The sequence below is a fragment of the Salvia hispanica genome, chromosome 2 (genome assembly GCF_029641045.1).
Source record: "Salvia hispanica isolate PSC_SH4W2 chromosome 2, Shi_PSC_v1, whole genome shotgun sequence".
NCBI lineage: Eukaryota > Viridiplantae > Streptophyta > Magnoliopsida > Lamiales > Lamiaceae > Salvia > Salvia hispanica.
Window position 1 is genome coordinate 56,565,238 of NC_142693.1, and position 21,082 is coordinate 56,586,319.

The 21,082-nt window shown below is 37.1% G+C and overlaps 1 protein-coding gene and 1 long non-coding RNA gene across 2 annotated transcripts; both read right to left on the bottom strand.

The window, feature by feature from the left end:
* Positions 1 to 6,752: 6,752 nt before the first annotated feature.
* Positions 6,753 to 8,352, bottom strand: LOC148932701 (uncharacterized). The gene is made up of 4 exons (XR_016135373.1): positions 7,749 to 8,352; positions 7,377 to 7,576; positions 7,237 to 7,298; positions 6,753 to 7,030 (listed from the first exon to the last, which is right to left on the bottom strand). It is a non-coding gene; the product is annotated as an uncharacterized LOC148932701 (long non-coding RNA).
* Positions 8,353 to 13,627: 5,275 nt separating this feature from the next.
* On the bottom strand, positions 13,628 to 15,779 carry LOC148932702 (putative glucuronoxylan glucuronosyltransferase IRX7). The gene is made up of 3 exons (XM_089063516.1): positions 14,993 to 15,779; positions 14,660 to 14,910; positions 13,628 to 14,570 (listed from the first exon to the last, which is right to left on the bottom strand). The coding sequence occupies exons 1-3, from the start codon at positions 15,563 to 15,565 to the stop codon at positions 14,105 to 14,107; spliced, it is 1,290 nt and encodes a 429-aa protein (XP_088919642.1). The 5' UTR covers positions 15,566 to 15,779; the 3' UTR covers positions 13,628 to 14,104.
* Between the last annotated feature and the right edge of the window lie 5,303 nt (positions 15,780 to 21,082).

Here is a 21,082-nt window from a genome sequence, read left to right on the forward strand (position 1 = left end):
TAACACATGGATGTTAGTAGACTTTCCAGAAGGATGTAAGACCTTAGGGTGCAAGTGGATCCTGAGAAGGAAATATAAAACTGATGGTACTATTGAAAAGTACAAAGCTCGCCTAGTTGTGAAAGACTTTAAGCAACAAGAAGGATATGACTTCTTCGACACGTATTCACCCGTTACGAGAATCACTTCCATTCGGGTGCTGCTTGCAATTTCTGCTTTGCACAATCTTGAAATTCACCAAATGGATGTGAACACTGCATTTCTGAATGGTGAATTGGAAGAAGAAATTTATATGGAGCAACCTGAAGGGTTTGTAGTACCTGGCCAAGAAAGGAAGGTATGCAAACTAGTGAGGTCTCTATATGGATTAAAACAAGCGCCTTTGCAATGGCACTTGAAGTTTGACAATGTGATGTTGTCAAATGGGTTCACTATCAACGAGTGTGATAAGTGTGTATACATTAAGAACACAAATAATGGGTTCGTTATTGTGTGTCTTTATGTGGATGATATGTTGATTATGGGCAGCAATAGTGCCATTATCAACGAGACCAAAAATATGTTGAATAGAAATTTCGACATGAAAGACATGAGTCTAGCTAATGTGATTCTCGGAATCAAGATTAAAAAGAATCATGAGGGAATTGCACTGTCACAATCTCATTACATTGAGAAAGTGCTTAAAAAGTTTCACTCCTTTGACTGTGAGCCAGCTAAGACTCCATTGGAACCCAACGTGCATTTGAGCTGCAATACACAAGATATCCGCAAGTACTTGAACGGTACTGTGATACAAATTGGATCTCTGATTCAAAAGACTCGTTTTCGACGAGTGGGTATGTGTTCACTGTGGGGGTTGGAGCTGTTTCGTGGAAGTCAACGAAACAGACGTGTATAGCTCGACCGACCATGGAATCCGAGTTTATCGCTTTAGACAAAGCAGGGGAAGAAGCTGAGTGGCTTAGAAACTTCCTAGAAGATATTCCATGTTGGAAGAAGCCAGTGCCGGCAGTAGTGATACATTGTGATAGCCAAGCGGCTATAGGGAGAGCACATAGTGGCTTATAAAATGGTAAGTCTCGACATATTTGTCAGCGATACAATACCGTGAGGCAGTTGATCACAAGTGGTGTTATCGCAGTTGACTATGTAAGGTCAGTGGATAACTTAGCGGATCCGTTAACTAAAAGTTTAAACCGTGATCAAATGCATAAATTGCTAAAAGGAATGGGACTGAAAACCACATCTTAAAAGATGATTATAGTGGTAACCCAACCATATGATTGGAGATCTCATGGGCTTGGTTCAATGGGAAAACGAAGCTATATGACTCTAGCTGTAACACTCGGAAGATTTTTTATCTTCGCCCATTCTTTAGAAAAGCATTGAGTGTTGTAACCTGCATGTGGTAAGAGGCTAAGTTTTGACTTTTAATGATTCTTAGAAACCTCGAGGAGGTGGGTATTGCAGGATACTTGGAAAAGAATCACCTATGTAAGGTGAAGAAGTGTGAACCGCTTCAATATGTGAATCACTTATGAATCCAAAGTGGTGTTCCATGGCCAGTAAAGGACACAAACGTGAGAACTGATGAGTTTGTAAATAGTGTTGTGTCAATATTATTGTCTCGGTATACACCAAGGAGGAATGGTTCAAGGCATCACGTCCATCAGGCCGCCGATATGCCCGATAGTGTTGACTATGGAAAGTTCAAAGCCCCAAGCTACTATTCCAAATGCAATATTGTTTCTTGAGAATTGAGCAAGAGTCTGCATGCATGCATACACGTCTTGTGTTGGTTTGAGCTTGCAGTGCTCTAACCAATGTGGGGGATTGTGGAAAATACATGTGAAAAATGTGGGAGACCTTTGAGGTGGCCAAGACCTATGGCCTTTCATCTTAGGTAACCCCCAAATGCATTAAGAGATAATCTTGATTGCAAGGCTTTTCAAGTGCTTTCTCTAGCCTATAAATAGGCTTGATGTTGGAGTGGAGGAGAAAACAACAAAAACATACACTCTCTACTTTCTCTATCTCTCTACATCATAGTGTGCATTCATAGAAGCATTGCATAGCTCGATTCTCGGAACTCCATCAAGTTCGCCGGTGCCTAGCGGGTTTGAGGTGCTTCTACACGCTAGGAGGAAGTCGTTTTATCTTTGGGGGCAATTCGTCATTCCGTGAGTACTAGCCGGGGCGTAATTTGTCTTGCGGAAAGAGGGCTTCCCTCGACTCGACTTATAGTTTGGTTTGTTTTATTATTTCCGTTGTAATTTTCATTCCACTTATTGTTATTATCTTCCTTCGATTGTAATAGTTAGAGTACCGTCTGTAACGGCTTGGAAATTTTATCCCATTATTTCTAACACTATCATCATATCTCTTCCTCCGAATCGACATCAACATGGCATACAACTACCCCGACTATCACCATATCCAATTTGATAGACAGTTCTCCTTGCCACTGCCCATGCCGAGCCCCACATCGTGTTGGTACCCCCAGAGATAAGACGTGCAATTTAGATACTCCTATCCATATTCGGCGTTCTCATTTTGTCATAATTTTAACCTGATAACTCATTAATATAGTACTCCTATTATTTAAAATTATAAATCGAATTTGTATTGGTCGTAATTTTACGGTGTTAGAAAGCACATTTCATAACTGAAGATGATATACAGCACAACGAGGATGATACAACTTTCAAATTATCTGTGGTGAAAACAGAATCAGTTTATTAATATAATCCTTGTGACAACTTCAACCGAATAAAAGAAACAATTCCAAATATATACTCCGAGATATTAATGATTATTGAGCTAGAACTATCACACAATCATATTTCACACTAAGTCAAGCGTATTATTTACTCAATATGCTAGCAAGGTTATCCAGTATATTATAAAACAATAAATCAAGATCGTGGTTTGGTTATTCTCCTATCAATAGAAAAATAAAGATTAATATGTCAAACGATTGAATAGGCAATCTATTTATGCAACACCGCTTCACAACTATAGGTTCAAGGATTTTAGTTTTAGCAGAAACCCAGTTCAATTGACAAGTTGTTCAAATTTTTAAATCAAAGACTCAGATTCCAACTGTTGATTTTCTCGTATGGACAGACGTGAAAGATATTATATTGAAAAGCATCTTGAAAATGCAAGCATAGCATATGGCACTCTGAGCAATGTCGTTTATGCATTATTATCCATAATTTATATTCCCTCGTTTCATAGCAGTAGAGTCATTTTCTTTTTTGGTAAAAGTCAACATATTTTTTCACATCTACTTTACTCTCTCTTACTTTATTCTCTCTACATCTCTCTACCTTTTTCATTTTCTACTTTATTCTTCATTTACTTAACTCACCTAACACAACTTTTTCTTAATCTCCGTGTCGAAAAGAAATGTCTTCACTACTATGGAACGGAGGGAGTATAATTTTGTAGAACGACCATAACTTTCTCCACAGAACTCTGATTGAGAAGATCTTGGTATCAATGCAAAGCTCTTTCGAAGGCAAAGAGAATAGTATGTAGCACATCCTGATCGAACTTCAGAATTACCGGGAAAATGGGTTTGAATTTGGACTGCTGCGAGCGAGCGGGCCCAGCGGGCCGCTGGGATGGGCTCAGCGGGCTGCTAGACAGCTCCAGAACTCTCTGTACTCTCCCCAGCGATGAAAATATAATTTTTAATTAAACTCAACATTAGCTCCTAAAATATTAAGAATATCTGAATCTCTCTCTCTTCCAAATCTGAAATATCGCAGATCATTGTATGATTGAGGAGGGCAGCTTTGGTATTTACAGAAAAAGTAAAGGGCAAATATGGAAAATCGATTGTTTGTACCCAACGATAATTTTTGTCGCAGGGGTTGGGCCATGATGGACTATCTCCTGATTATGCATCTTTGTTTCAATCCTTCAATCTTGGATTGAAACATGGGCCAACCGAACATGGGCCAAAAATAATCTTCCACCTAATATGTCCAACCGAACTGGGCCTAAGTGTCTATATCTAGGCATTAACTTTTGTTATTTTCATATGATTTTTTAAATTTTAATTTAATTTTAATTTTATTAGTAGAAAAATTATGTACTTTTACTTCTTGTTCATTTCGTATATTTATATATAAATAATCGTATTCAGATTTGTTTTAATCATAAATTTCTGCAAGAAATTAATTTAAGATTATAGTATCTAATGTAGAGTTGTTTGAGTGCAATCTAAGAAACAATTACACGCGTAGATGGAATAAAATGAATAGGCAAACTATTTGATGGCTAATCATGTTTTAGAGACAATTTTATGTCCATTGGCCATACATGGTAACATGGAACCGTATTCTCTGTATATATTATCCATATCACATTTAAAATGATAATTTATTCTACAGATGAGCAGGCATCAAACAAATAACATAAAACAATGAATACTTAGACAAAAACATTATTAAAATGCAAACAAGATTTCATTGAATCCCTAATGTCCAAAACAAGGCATTGAAAATGAGATTTGAAATTCAATTGAGTTGAACAAAGCTTTCAAACAATGGAATCATCGTTGGGCTTGGATGAACGTCGACACCAAGATGATTCAACTCTCCGCTTGTACGATCAAACATCACTATCTCATCATCCATGCTTGCAAAATACAATAGCTTACCATCCTGCGAAAACCATAACGGTTGCGAAACACCATGAACATGGAAAACAGAGTCTCGTGTCCACAATCCATCGCTCATAATCCAAAGTTCATATTTCCGAGGTACTTGATTAGCTAAATCACAATCCCACCAGCAAGCAAGAACACTTAACAACCCTTTATAGTCTAGAAAATAATACCGGTCGCTGTTATCTTCAGGTAAGGGTAAGGGTAAAGTAGATAGGGTTTGAGTAGAAAAATCAAATGAAAGGATAGCACGAGTGTCTTTCCCTCTTGGAGATCCTTCACAATAAAAACCTCCAGCTACACAAGCAGCAGCATCATCGAGACTACAACAAAAGTCAGTGCTGTTGGAGATAATCGCAGCGGAAATTGCAAATTAAATAAATCCACAAAAGAATCTATTTAGGTGATCATGTGGGTCGATTCAATTTCATGCTTGAACATGTAGAAACATATAATTGAGCAATTAATCACATAATTTAAATTGAATTATGTTATTGAATACTTACAACAATGATTCTCCAAAGAATCGAAGTGGCTCTCTACTTCTACACGTGTAGATCTTGAAGCTTGATTGTGAATGCAAGACCAAAGATCTTCTAACCTATGACCCTTAACTCTATAGATCTAAATTCCTTGTGGGAGGAATCTCTTAGAAATTATAAGAATCTTGAAGGAGAAGACAAGAAAGCCAAGTGTGGAGGCTAGGGTTTGTGATAACATATATGTCTCCTCTCCTTACATTCTTATTTATAGAGTTTATGATGGGCTAGGTTAGGGATCTATGGGGCTTGGATTGGGCCTCCCCTATTGGACCTTCTTTACTAATTAAATTATAACCCATAATTTAATATAAGGCCAATGGAATATTTCTTGTGCCACTATAGAAGAAATATTGACCGCCCATCCAATCCGTGATTACAAGCAATCCGGGTTAACCTCTTTAATATATTATTTCCCGTGTCTAAGACTTTCTATATCCATTAATTAATTTGTAGTCTGCTATAGACTTTAAATTAATTAATATCTTTATTTCCAAGAGTTTGTCTAGTACGAGATGTATATAAAAAATATACTTTTCCTTTTCTATTTATTCTTGGATTAAATCCAAACCGGCCAGGTTTCCGAATAATAGAACTTCTCTCGAACACCTCTTGGGGATATAGTCAAACCACGCAGGCACACGATTCAATGTAATAATAAAACTGACACCATACTAGTCATTAATTACTACTACCCAAGATATCAGGAATATTGGGTTACGAAAAACCCGCACCTATTGATAAGTCAAAGCAGCGTATGATTAAATAACGTGTGTCCTATATTATTACAAAGATTAGGAAATATTAAATCTCCAAGACATCGTCTTACAGTAGATAGCAACAAAGACGTGTCTATACTTTAGATCCATTCAATGCTATACCACACCAGTGTCACTAGTCATTCTCAAGGTAAAGACGACTTTCGGATGGAGACTGCAACCTTTCACGATAGGTAGCCAAAGCCTATCTAGGTTGTGAAAAAGTTTTACTTCTACAAGGTACCGGTTGGGCCACCTACTGTGATGACCTGTTCCACGGCCCAACCTTCAATGTAGAAGACTTAGACTGATTTTACTTTCCGGCGCTTTAATTATATAATTTAATATATAATTAAATACGGTCAATACCCATTAAAGTAAAATACACAGTGTGAAGAAAACATTTATTATTCTCATTAAATGAAGAGTGTTTACAATATACAAGCAATTTATCAAATTCAAAAACTCGAAAAATGCTTTTTAGTATATATGTTCCAACAAGTGCATGGTATTCTCTTCCAAGAATTAAGTTTGAGTGAATATAAGTAGATGTGATCACTCGGGTCGCCAACTAAATTACCTCTTTCATCATGCATCGCAATCGTAATAAGATTCAACACTTTGTAATCTTCAAATCTATGGTCAAACCACATTCCATTTGCGGTACGTATATATGTAAGGTGAGGGCAGAGTTCCACATAGGGCTCAGGCAAGATTTTATACCCACCCGTTGTCAGGTTCCAAAGAGCTTGACCACCCGATGCTCGATAAGCAAAATGAAGCAGACCATTACAACTAGCTCCAGTGAAGAAATAATGTTCAGTTACAAAAGAGGAGTATATGAAATATTTGGGTGAGATGGTGCCATCCTCTTTAAGGGAATATGCAACAAAATAGTTCTCATAATTATATTTATCGCGATAATAATCCCCATATTTGACAAAAATGTCAGGCTTAGGCTTAGGCTTAAGGGCAGATGTCTTCCTTCCAAAGTCGCAAGTATGAAGGGAATGTTATCTCGGATACGAACACATCAGGTTGCCCATTGTGACCACCTACAAAATAAAACTGGAAACATTATTGTGGTTTTATTTTCGGGAAACTCCCCAAAAGGCCGAGGTTGCATATGGAGTACATATTACTTGCAACTTTACTCAGCACAAATTAAACCTTACCTCATACAAAGAGCCGCTTATGTATCAAGATAATTAAAATTAGCACTGAATTCAGTTTATTATTCAGAAAGTTTGCAAATACCTACCCAATTCATTTCCATTATTCTCCATTGGCGAGGCACCATCAATTCGCGTATTCACAGCCACTCTAACAAAATAAAAATTTCACAAAATTTAAAAGCATACAAACAAGTAAGAATATTTAAAAAAAAATAAAAAATGGAACCTGGGGGTGAATTGAGCTTTGGAGCCTGAAAAGGAAATGGTAGATCAAACACGGCTGCATAGAGGAAGTTGTCGAGTGGCGGATGTAAACAAGCAGAAAGCCATGCCATCCTTAAGTGAAGAAAAAATAGGTGTCGAGGAGGAGGATAAACGCGCCACTGAATTCAGAGGGTTTCTTCCCGATTCGATATCATTTCTCGGCTTTCCAAAACAAAGTTTGCCGGTAAGAAAGTTGAGACAATGGGAACTTAAACACATAAAGATAACAAATTACACCAAGATTTCTTTGAATAGCTAACTAATATTAATATCCAAAATTGACAAGAATAAGGATAAGCATAAGGAATTGAGAATGAGTTGAAAGGAAGTGTACCTCCTCAACATATGAAATTCCATTGAGGTGAACAAAGTTGTCAACAAACGGAATCATCACAGGGAAATTGAGACCGAGATGCTTCGACTTTCCAGTGGCACAATCAAACACCACTATGTCATGAGTCCAGCTTTCAAAATACAATAGTTTACCGTCCTTTGAAAACCATAAGGGCTTCGTAACACCACTGAGTATGGAAAACAGATTCTCTTGTCCACAATCCATCGCGCATAACCCAAATTTGATATTCCCTAAGTATATGATAAGCTTCATCATCCAAGAATACAACACTTAATAACCCTTTATACTCTAGAATGTGAGGATTAAGGTAGGAGTAGCAACCCTTAGGGAAGGGTATAGTGGAAAAGGTTTCAGTAGAAATGTGAAAAGAAAGGATAGCTTTAAATATTGTATGGTAAAAAATCCCGGAAAAGCAAACATGGCTTCCATCGAGAGAAATGTTACGAGAGGCAGGGCATGGTATTCTCTTCCATGAATTAGTTTTGAGTGAATACAAGTTAACGTAACAAGGCTGAGCCCTTGGATAACGTTTACTTAACAAGGTTCACCACTTTGTAATCTTCAGATGTATGGTCATGCCACATTCCCCATGCTCCAAAATAGTGATGGGGGGGGGGGGGGGGGGGGCTGAGGGAGGAACTTAAACTCATGCGTTGTTGGGTTCCAAAGAACAGGACCAGGATTAGTATTCTGAATATAAATTAGACCATCACAACTAGTCCAGTGGACATAACCTTCCATAAAGGAGGGAGGATATTTGTTATATTTGAGTGACATGGTGAAGGTGCCATCCTCTTCAACCAAATATGCACCAAACATTCCAAAATTTTCTCTACACAAAAAAATATCAGGCTTTGGCTCTGCCTCCGATATAAATTCTGTCTCAGCACAATAAAAATCTACTAATTTAAATGGAGTATAGTATATATACATTCACAATCTATATGGAGTATATATACATTACCTACTCGATTTCCCTTGGTCCTCGCCTCTCTAATCAAAATAAAATAAAAAATTAAACCACATATATAAGAATATTTAAATCAATTTATTTTAAAATAGAACCTGCACCTGGGGATGAATTGAGCGCAAATTGTAGATCCACGGCGTCTGGCGGATGTAACCAACCGGAAAGCCATGCCTTAGAATTAGATGAACAAAAAATAGTAGAGGAGTAATTGAAATCTTTTGTAGGAAAGAAATCAATTAAAAAAGAAATAGATATTAACTTGGAAATATATTAGCTTGGTGCCCAAGATTTGTTCTTTTTTTATAAGTAAATTTAAATTCTACGTATTTAGTTTTATAAATTATTTCTTATTGGTTTTATGGTTGATATCTTTTAACCAATATAATCTCCTTTTAATTGCACAAAAATAAATCTTTTGAACTTTTTAAACATTTTCATTATTATACTATTAACTATCTTTATATTTTATTGCGTGAAATACTAGTTATAAAAGTGCTAACGATAAAAATAAAATATAAGCAAATCTATCACATAGGATAGGTTGTTGATTAAAATTTTTGAAAAAAAAAAAATCTTCGCAATATATAGCTGCAACAATGACTTTTTTAATTGATGTGAAAATTTTAAGTTCATGGAAAGATAGATCCGCGTTTTATTTATGGCTATATTAATTATATATGTAAAATGCAAAACTTCCATATATGCTTCTGGAGAGAAAGGTTGGCCCATTGTATATGTTTATTTCTCACAATATTATTGGAAGGACATACCACATCATCTTTCCACGTGTTATGTCTGGATCACTGAATATTTTATTCCTCTTGTGCTAATGACATAGACAAACTATATAGAAAATTAGGGGTGTCAAAATGGATATCGGGAATTGGATACCCGATATCCAAACCGGAAATATCGGATAATTGGATATCCGATATCCGATTTTTCGGGTTTCGGGATCGGGTTCAGGTATAGGATTTTTGGATTATCGGGTATCGGATAACCCGATACCCGATACCCGATCGGGTATACCCAAATTACCCGAATTACCCGATTTTTTAAATTAAATTTAATAAATTATGTTTTTATTTTATTATTTTAAAATTTTAATTAAAAGTTTATAGTTAATTTTCTTAAAAAATAAAAAAAAAATTAAAATTAAAATCCAAAATCGGGATTGGATACCCGATTTTTCGGGATTGGGTACCCAAAATCATTTTCGGATCGGGTATCGGGTATTAGATTTTAGGAAATTCAGGATCGGGTACCCGAAATTTTCGAATCGGGTACCCGCGGGTATCCAATTTGACAGGCCTATAGAAAATCATTTAAAAATAAAATTTGCGGGATTTTGTTTATCGGCTAGCATATACATGACTTTCTTTTTCATGATAGTTATAATGTAGCATTAGCATTAGGTTGCAAAGTGGAGTATTGTTTTTAGGGCAAATTGGCTTAAAAATCGTGAACTTTCATAAAAGTTTGGTTTTTCCCGCAAACTATAAATGTTGCGTAAAAAATCATGAACTTTGCCGGGTTGTGTAAATTTTCCGTAAGACCCGACCCGGTATATTTCCGGCCAAAACTTATCCTACGTGGCTGCCGGAGTTGTGACATGGCATACCGGCTGTCAAAACGACGTCGTTTTAGTAGTTTCTGTTAAAAAATTAAATTTAATCAATTAGGATTAGATTTCTTCTTCCCATGGTGAAGTCCAATCTGCAATTTCTCCATTGCGATTCCTCCTTCTCCAGCTACGATTCCTCCATCCCATCACTATTCCTCCTCCTCTATCTACAATTCTCTATCCCGTCCTCACAGCAAGTACCAAAGTTCAAAACCTTGAAATCATTTCCAAAGAAATATTTCCCACATTCTGCCATGGGAGTAAAACTCTCGCCGGCGTCCCCTGCCGGAAATGGCCCGGCCTTGTCACCGCCGTCTGGGTTCAAGCGATTTCCGGCAACAATTACACCTTCTCTAATTACTCCGACGCCCTCAAAACACTCATGGGACTCACTCAGCTCCAGCTCAACAGCCTCTCCGTCGCCAAAGACGTCGGAAAAGCATTCGGCATTTTCACCGGCCTCGCCTCAGACCGTCTCCCCACCTCCGTCATCCTCCTCATTGGCTCCGTCGAAGACTTCGTCGGCTACGGCGTCCAGTGGCTTGTCGTTAGCGGCCGAATCCAACCCCTCCCTTACTGGGCGGTAAGCGTTCAACCCTAATTTCACATTTACCCCAAAATCCCCAAATTCTGAGTGAATTTACTTAATTGATTCAATTGCAGATGTGTATCTTTCTATGTATGGGTGGAAACAGCACTACATGGATGAACACTGCGATTTTGGTATAATATGTATAATATGTATAATAAGTAATGCTTTTGTTTATTAAAAAAAATATTCCATCTCAGCAGCCAACTCATCGTCCACGTCACCGTCAATATAGCCATCTTAGCCGGAATACCCGATACGGGAAATCGGCACATTTTATGAAAGTTCATGATTTTTTACGCAACATTTATAGTTTACGGGAAAAACCAAACTTTTATGAAAATTCACGATTTTTAAGCCAATTTGCCCTTGTTTTTAAGCCAGCTTTGAACTTGTGGCAAAAATCTAAATCAGATACAAATTGAACAAAAAGGACCACCGTTCAAATTGGAATGTGGATTATATATTCTTAACTGCTACTGAATTCACAAAATTAGAAATTAATTAACTTGCGTGGACCAAAGACGGTGATGATCAAGCAGAAAATTGCTAGATATTTATTGAGAATTGAGTTCTATACATCCCAAAACGTATACACACGTTTGACTAGTCAGAACTTCTGTATTCATTTAATTCCATCAATGTAGAAAAAAAAATAGAATATTTTGTTCACATTGGAAAACGATTGAGACCAATTCAATTTTAAATATCGCTATAAATGACCACAGCCTATATACGTACTCTAAACCATATTGGTATATAGCCTGTTAATTTGTATTGGTTGTAATTACGGATTTCAATCGGGCCAGCCCACTCGGTTTCGGGCCAACCCTATTCGGGTTGTGGGTCAATCGGGTGCGGGCTAATTCGGCTATGTTTTTTCGGGTTATAAAAGTTCGACTCTAACCCTAAAAGCTCGGGTTTCGAGCAAGCCCAGCGGGCTAATCGGATTGCTACCGATAAAATTAACACGCTTTCAATCCAATAAATAATGGTGAAAATTAGTTATATTTATAAAATTTAAAATATTTAATTATAATAAATTTGAGATATATGCTTAAACTCAAACATAAACATGATCAAATACTAATATTGAGATTTATGCAAAATAAAACATATACATCAAGAAATTTTAAAGCATGTTTTAGAAATTTAAATATATTTTTTAGTGAATTCGAAGTTTCTAATTTATATATCTATTATTATGTTAATAAAAATTAATATATAATTTATATATTTAATATGTAAATTTGAAAGTTATTGTTTTAGTAATCTATATTATAAAATAACCAATGAAGTGTCGAATTAGAGTCAAACAAATAGAACGATAGAAATTTTATCGAGTTTTCGGGTCTAGCCCTAACGGGTTGCGGGCTAATCGGGCTGTAATTTTATCGGGCTGAAAATTTTCAGCCCTAACCCTATAAATTTGGCGGGCTATTCGGGTCGGCCCACGGGTTGCGAGCTACATCGACATCCCTACTTATAATTTTCCGGTGTTAAAAAGCACATTTCATAACTGAAGCTGATATACAGCACAATGCGGATGGGACAACTTTCTAAATATTTGTGCTGAATAAACAGAATCAGTTTATTAATATAATTCTTGTGACAACTTCAATCGAATAAAAAAACAATTCAAATTATATCAATAATAGTAATACTACTACTACTAATGATTATTGAGCTAAACCTGTCACACAATCATATTTCACACTAGTCAAGCGTATTATTTACTCAATATGCAAGCGATGGTTGATTATCAACAATATTACACTCCCTCCGTCCCAGCTGAGATGATACGTTCCTTTTTCTTTTTACGTATTTTGAAAATATGATAATATGGTAATAAACAATTAAAGTGAAGAGAAAGTAAAGTATAAAAGATAATAATATACTAGAAGATAGTGTCTTCTACAAGATTCTCTGACTTACTTTATTTTTTCTCTATTTTAACTATTTATCATCATTTTTTTAAAATAAGTGTGGAAAAAAAAATGTATCATCTTAGCTGGGACAGAGAAAGTGAAATAATAAATCAAGATCGTGGTTTGGTTATTCTCCTATTTATTTATGCAACACCGCTTCACAAATAAGATTCAAGGATTTTAGTTAAATTGACAAGTTGTTTAAATTTTTTAAATAAAAAACTAAGATTCCAACGGTTGATTTTCTCGTATGGACAGACGTGAATAGTTATTAACTTATTATATTGAAAAGCATCTTGAAAATGCAAGCATAGCATAGGGCACTCTGTGCAATGTCGTTTGTGTATTATTATCCTCCCCGTGACTCCACTTTTTCTATACAAACACCTCTGACACATCCCACCACCCCTCCTCATCTCTCAATGTTATTCATGACTATTTACTCCCATCACCAACTCGCCTCATTTGTCCAAATCATGTTCCCACTCAATTCCAAAACTTTTAACTTACCCCAAAACCATATCCCCATTCAATTCCAAATTTAGCCAACTCATTCTAATTCACACTTTCACTCACATGACCTAGTCACAAACCATAAATGACAACCAACTTTGTCCCTTGTCTAACTCAAAATATAACCGAAATGATTATGGTAATTTGAATTACTACTACATTTCACTATATAGCCTACAATTACGAAAATTAGTGGGACGACGACCCAAAATAAATGAAGCACGGCCGCAAGAGTCACGGAAATAGTCCTATATTTGCACTAGGGTCACAGGCCACATTGTCGCAGCAAATGAATTCGATTCGCCCACATTATTACCATCATTCCAAAAAGAACAAACGAATAAGGACTTCTAAATTAAATCACCATATTTTGTACACTAAACCGGACCATGTGGATCCCCCACATGTGATCCCATCTCCCTCCAAAATCAACACTTCTATCAAATAATTGCGCGCACACATTATCAAATGTACAGCACTCTCAGCGCGAAGTACCAACATTCCGAAGAAAAAAGCGCCATTCCACCTCAGATGTACAACATCGCCCAGCGCACACCGGGGCCCACCCGGTAGGGAAAAAAATTCCCGCCAACGCATAAACCAATTAAATATTCCAGCTGTCTCCCACTACCATGTGTTTTCCAACGCATCAACTTCAACCCCAAAAAAAGCGAGAACTTGTTCCCTAGAGAACCGCCACGCGGCAGCTCCTCATTCGGTGCTAACCCTCGACCTCCTGTGGGACCTATCTAGCTTTCCGGATAATGCAATGAGAACCTGCCACGTGGCATCGCCTTCCGATACAGTGGCATCAAACAGCAACGCCTTCCTCACCCGCGGGTCCCACAGGTTCCGCTGTATAGCAGTAAGGTTGGTCGCCGCCACGTGGGCGAGGATGCCACCGAGCTTGCCCACGTCAGCCTCCGCCACCGTGAGGCTTATCTTCGCCCACGGCACGGCGGAAGGGAACGGCAGCCGGATCCCATCCGCTATGATCACCGGCACACACCCAAGCGCGACGGACTCCACCAGCCTCGGGCTCCACGGGGCCCACCCGAGCGGGCACAGGCAAAACTTGGACCGCGCGATCTCCGATTGATATCCGGCAAACCTATGCCGCCGGAGGTAGAATCTACGGTCGTTCCCATACCTTCGAAGAATCGTGGTACGCACGCGCCTGCCGGAGAAGGGGCATTTACGTCATTTCGGTGGCAAACACCAAGCAAAAAATTAAAAAAACTAATTTAATTGAGTGAAGGATTTTACTTGCTGTAGTAGCGACCGCTGACATTTTTGGGGTGGACCTCCATTTTACCCCTGAAAAACGCGAAAATGTCGCGGCGGCCGGTCACCGGCGACGCCGCTAGAGTGGTGGCCACGCTCTCCGGCGAGATGTAGGGCGGCACCACCACATTCTCCACCTCTTGGCACGGGTGCTTATCTTTGACGCCAAACGTTTGTAAAATAATCGAATTTCTCAGAAACTCCGGAATGCCCTCCGAAATCGCCATATCCTCCTAAAAATGAAATCAATCAAAATTAGTAACAATAGAGATAAATATACAGAATTAGGAAGGTGTAAATGGTAATGGTGAGTACCATAGAGTGGAAGCAGGAGCCGAAATCGTGGGAGGCGACGAAGACGTGGTCGGAGCCTCGGGAGCGGTTCCAGAAGGGGAGGTCGGAGGAGAGGTGTTGAATTGCAGAGGCGATGAGAGCGCGGGCATGGCCGATGGCGGGGAAGCCGTTGACCTCGCTGAAATTGCATGAAACGTAAACAGGGACGAAGAATAAGTCCGCCTGCCACGGGTCGAACGTCCTCACCTCGCTGCTCAGCAGAGCCCGGTGAATGGCCACCTCCGCCGCGAAGAGATGCCTGCTGCATCGCTCGTTTTTCAGCCAGTCGCTGTTGAATTGCGGCGGCAAATCGTAAACGTAGATTTTCATCCCGTTGAATTTAGCGTGGGCGGCGGAGGAATCGAGGTTTTCGGCCATGAGAGCGCGGGAGGGTTTGGAGCGGGAGATAGTGGTGGTGGAAATGGTGGTGGTGTGGCGGGTGATGAGGAAGTAGAGGGAGATTGAGAGCCAGATGGCATATTTGAACAACTTGTAGCATGATTTTTTGTATGGATTGCTGTTTCTGGCGCTGTGCAGAAGCTTCATTTTTAGCATGGAACAACACTCTGTGTTTCTCTTCTTCTTCCAGCTAGTCTCATCTGTTTTCCTCTCTCTTAAACCTCTCTGTAGAGAGAGAATGAGAATGAGAGAAATGGGGGTTTCTGAATTTGGTGTTGAGTTGAAGTGGGAATTAAGAAAACAGAGGATGAATGATGGGTGGAAATTGGAAGGATTTGCAGGGATTTCATATTTTTTTTATCAAGGCTGAATTGGGAATAATTATGGATTTATCAAATTTTTGAACACACCGTTTCCGTGCTCTTAGCTAATGACAAGCTCAAGGGTCCCACTATTCTATTATTCAATTTAAATAAAAACATTTCCACAATATTAAATTGCATTAAAAATTAAAAATTACATAATTAAAATCCTAAAAAATAAAAATTACATAATTAAAATCTTAAAAAAATAAAAATACATAATTAAAATCATAGAAAATAAAAAAATACATAATTAAAATGCTACAAATTAAAAATTACATTGTGTAGTGTGGTGAAAATTTAGATGAGAGAATATGAGAAAAAAGATGAGAGAGTGTAGATGATAGAATAGATGAGAATTTGATTTTTTTTGTGTTGAAGTGGAGGTATTTATAGATGAAAATGTGAATTTTGGGGAAAAAAATTGCAAAATAAATTAAAAGTGGGTAGAAAACGGATATAATTTTTTAGGAAGTTGGAAAATATTTTTTATTTAAAAACATTTTTTAAAATAAATTTTAAAATTTTTAAAAATTAAAAATAAAAAATCGAATTTGCCAACGACTATGTCGTTGGCCAATAAGAAGACGCCACGTAGGGCTGCTCAGCGGCACGGACGTGCTCTTAGCTAAGAGCAGCGCCGTGCCGCTGGCACGGACGGACGAGCTGCAGCGGCGGACGGACGCCGCCTGCTTAGCGGCACAGACGGATGGACAGCGGTAAGAGCACCGCTGCGGATGCTCTTAGAATGTGATAATATATTATTCCAGTCCTCGAATATAGCTCTCATTTCTTTACGTCACAGATTTTAAGAAAAGTGGCGGAAAAAAAATTGATGGTATATAAGTCCTACTTGTATATGGACTATTTGTATTAAACGAAATGTGAGGAGAACGAATTAGTGGAACGTGAGTCTAATATGATTAATAATAAAAATAAATGAAACTTTTATTAATAGATGAACAAAAATTGAAAAATCGAATTCTTATTCATGGATAGAGGAAATAGTAGTAGTGGTAGTATTTTTTGTACTAAAACGTATAGTAATAATGGAACATTTATGATCTCTCTACTCGTATCATATAGAGGATTAATAGGTAGAGCTTCGGATTTCAAACTCTACCGTGATGCATTTGAGAGAGTGGACAGAAATAGAATAGCATCGGCCTTTTGTCTGGGTTAAAATAAGTAGAGCTTCGGATTTCCAACTCGTCGAAATGACGGAAACAGCCTCCGCTTGTGCATACTACTACTACTAGTATTCCATCGGTCATAACGAAGTGCAGCTGTTTTGTTAATCACTTGTCATTAAAGACTTAATTAAGTAATGCAACTCAACAACTTGATTCACCTTCTTTAGTAAACGCTACTTGCGAGTAAGGACCAGCCATTAACCAGTAAGCTTTCATTACCATGTTTCCTATATTAAATAAATGCAATGTTTATATAAGTCATCAACTGTCCATCAAATTAATATATTTAGAGTATTTGTTATAGGTAGGTAATTCATAAATTGAATATTTATTACATAGATTGACCACTTGATCGCGACTACAATCATTTTTCTCTAACTGTCGCTTGTGAACTTCGTAATGTCATCTCAATTATTATACTTTGTTGTTAAGGTTGCGAATTGGTGAAGGTGGATGTCCTTTTAATTAAATTTTAAGCAGAAGTCGCTTTTAAGTAGTACTCCTACTACTACTAGTATATTTTTGCTACAGGTAACAATGTCCAAAAAAAAACCTTATGAATTTTAGTTAAATTCAAACTCGTTGTCCAACTTTAAAAATGATAATAAAAACTCGGTTTTTTTGATTGTTTCACTTTTTTTGATGCGAAGATTAAAAAAAATAATGTTGAGTGTGCTAAAAGTGAAAATAATAAATTAGGATTTGGAGTATAATAAAGTAAGACGGGATAAAGTAGAAGATAGTAAAATAATTTTATATATAAAAAATAGAAATGATTCGATTAACATACAAGAAAGTGAAAAAATAATTAAATTAACAATAAATGGAGAGAATATAACTTTTAATCCGTGAATTCTATCATTTTCTCGATAGATTTAACAAATAACTAATCACATCATTAATTTGAGACATAACAAATAACTAATCACGTCATTAATTTGAAATATGTATGCGTAAAAAACATACTCGAATTACAAATTCAAAATAACATTTCTCCATTGTCTGAGCATCAATTGATCGAGATTGATAGTTTAATATAGAATTGATAAAAATGAGTGAGTGTCTTGGATATATATTAATATTAGGTCTGTTCATAAATACGATAATCCATAGAGTAGTTTTTTTTTTAATGGAAATAGTTTGAAATTGAAGTAGTTATCCTATGGAGTACTTATAAATTTAAAGAGTAGATATATAAGGCCATCCACAATGGGGCGGACGATGCGACGAACGATGCATCGTCCGCCTCATTGTGGCTTCGCGGACGATGGCTTAACTATCGTCCGCGCCCGATCGATCGTCCGCGGACGATGCTCCTCGTCCGTCGCGTCGTCCGCCACTATGGCATCGCGGACGATGCTCACGCGTTTTTTTTTTTTGATTTTTTTCTAAAATTTTTTCTTATTTAAACACTACAATTCTCTACCATTTCAAACACTCCAATTTCACGTCTCTTCAATTATTCTCTCTCATCTCCTCAAAAATGAATCCCGACGGCTGCGATTTGAGTAAATCGGATGACTGCAGACGGGCCTTGACTCAAGCCTTGTTCAATTGCGTTAATGAAGCCGCGGCAGCATGCTTGGCACAAATGGAGCGGGAGCAGGCAGCGGCTGAGGCGGCGGCACGGGTCCCCCATCGTGGATGCCCTAACAATTGTTTATTATTGTGGGCCTGTGGCGGTGAAATATTTTTCCATCGAGTAAAAAGTAGGATATGTCGAAATAAATTGTTATCCAGACAACTCAGTTTCCCAAATTAAATTTTTTTGTGAGCAATTATAGTGTGGTGGATAACAGATGCATTAAATCAAGAACAGGCTGTGCGCACCACCGCACAGAGAGTAATGGAAAATAGTGAAGAGATTAAAGACAGCACCAGATTCTGAACAAACAAACTCCAATTACTAATACAGGAAATCGAGGGTGATATGGGAATTTTATTAAGTCGATGGGGGCATAATTGGAATAACAATATGTTAGAAGGACGTGCTCCCTGCAAAAGCCCTTCTCACTTGAAAAAGAATTTTATGGAGTTTTGTTTTCTTTCTCAAAAGTTGAACAACCTTTTTCTCCTCGCACATGAAAATGGCAGTATCAAAAGCTGATCCACCATAATTTTATTCAAATGTGGATTTTCAAAAAAGACGTGGAAATATATGCAATTTTTTAAGATGATTGGATGAATTTTGGTGATCTGTTAATTATAGTATGCAAAATGCAATTTATATTTAGAAATTAAAGTTGGAACTTTTTTTAATAAAAAAAATCCAGACTCGATATCTATAGTTATGAGTTCAACATAAAATTCATCCCTATGAGTGAAATTATTTTAAGAATAATTACTTTAAATTCATCACTTGATAATTCGAGGAAATTTATAGGTTATCAATTAAGTAGATCGAGGTAATAGACTAATAGTTTGCCAAAACTTCTAAAAGCTCAAACATAATTTAATTTGATTTGAATAGACTATAATGTCATTGTCATCCATCCTAATTTTCTTCGCTTTTTTTTTCAATCTATTTATCTCATTAGTACTTTTTAATTCATTTTCAGAATCGTCCAAATCATCACCATTATGGTTACTGAAATTTACTACTATCATGTAAATCATCGTTAACACTTATTTATTTTCTTAAAAAGTTTGATAACTATTTGATTTTAGTTTGGAAATCCTAAAAAAAATTAAATGAAAATACTCCATTATTTTGGAATAGGGCGGTGACTAGTGAATTCCTATATGTTCCGAGTCAAGGAACATCCTATGATCTTGATATTAAAACCGGCATCAAAGGTTATGCTCAATTTAAAATTATTTGAGGATCAGTAATTTTTGGTCAATCATTACGTATATGGCATCAAAAGTTTCTTAATTAATATTGTTCAATAATTAATCAATGTTACGTGTAATGCACTTATCTACTTAATGGTCCATTTTATCTAGTTTAAGAAATTATCATTTCAATGATACATTTTCTTCCCTATAAGAAAAGAAATAATCACTCACTCATGGATGGTCATGGATCCCAACTAAATAAAATTATAGGTATAAGTCAATTAGCCAAATATAGGTATAAGTCTCCGATGGTAATGGATCCCAACTAAATAAATTATAAGAATATTAGCTGCACTTAATTAAGAAATTAGATAAGTACAAGAACATTAACGGTCAATTCCTGTTTTCTGATTTATTTTAATCGCATTTAGATGACATCCTTAAACTGTTGTGACAGTATTCCTCGAAAATGAAAATGTAAAAAATGTAATAGTGGCAGGCTTTACCAGCGGAGTTTAGGCCATCCGCAACGCTATCTCTTAACCGTCTTTTAACCGTCTCATCTCTTCACTATTCATGGGCCCCACTGTACTTTTCAGCTCATCTCTTAACTAAGAGACATCACCTGCATCCCCCCATCTCTTAATCATCTCTTAACCATCTCTTAACCATTCATTCAATTTCATTTTTTATTTTTAATTCCAACAAATTCAATTAATAAAAAACACACTTCATTATAAATAAAATAAAATTACAATTTAAAATACCTAAAAAAATAAAAAAGACATAATTAAAAAACTAGAAATTACAAATTGCACACTTAAACTCAAATAAAAAAAAAATGGAGGCAAAGAAGCAGAAGAAGGAGTTCTCTAGTAACAATCATCTAATGGTTGCCAAATTTTGCCCAAATGTGCTCCATTAGATCCTCCTGGAGTTGGGCGTGGGCGGTAGAATCACGTGTCCTTGCCCAAATAGACAACCGCTCTTGCAAAGACGGATGCACTCCCGTTCGAGGCGGACTACTTGTGGTTGAGCTTCCTGGGGTTTCAGGGTCGAACCAATTTCCAACCTCAGGTCCTTCGTCGGCGACAATCATGTTGTGCAAGATTATGCACGTATACATGATGTCGACCATATTCTCCATAAACCACTGTCGAGCGAGGGCTTTGATAATGTTCCATCGAGCTTGGAGAACCCCGAACGCTCTCTCCACATCCTTGCGAGCAGACTCTTGCTTCTGCGCAAAAAGAGACTGCTTTTCGTCCGTAGGCCCATTGAACGTCTTCACGAAGGTTGGCCACTTCGGATAGATGCCGTTGCCAAGATAGTACCCCATT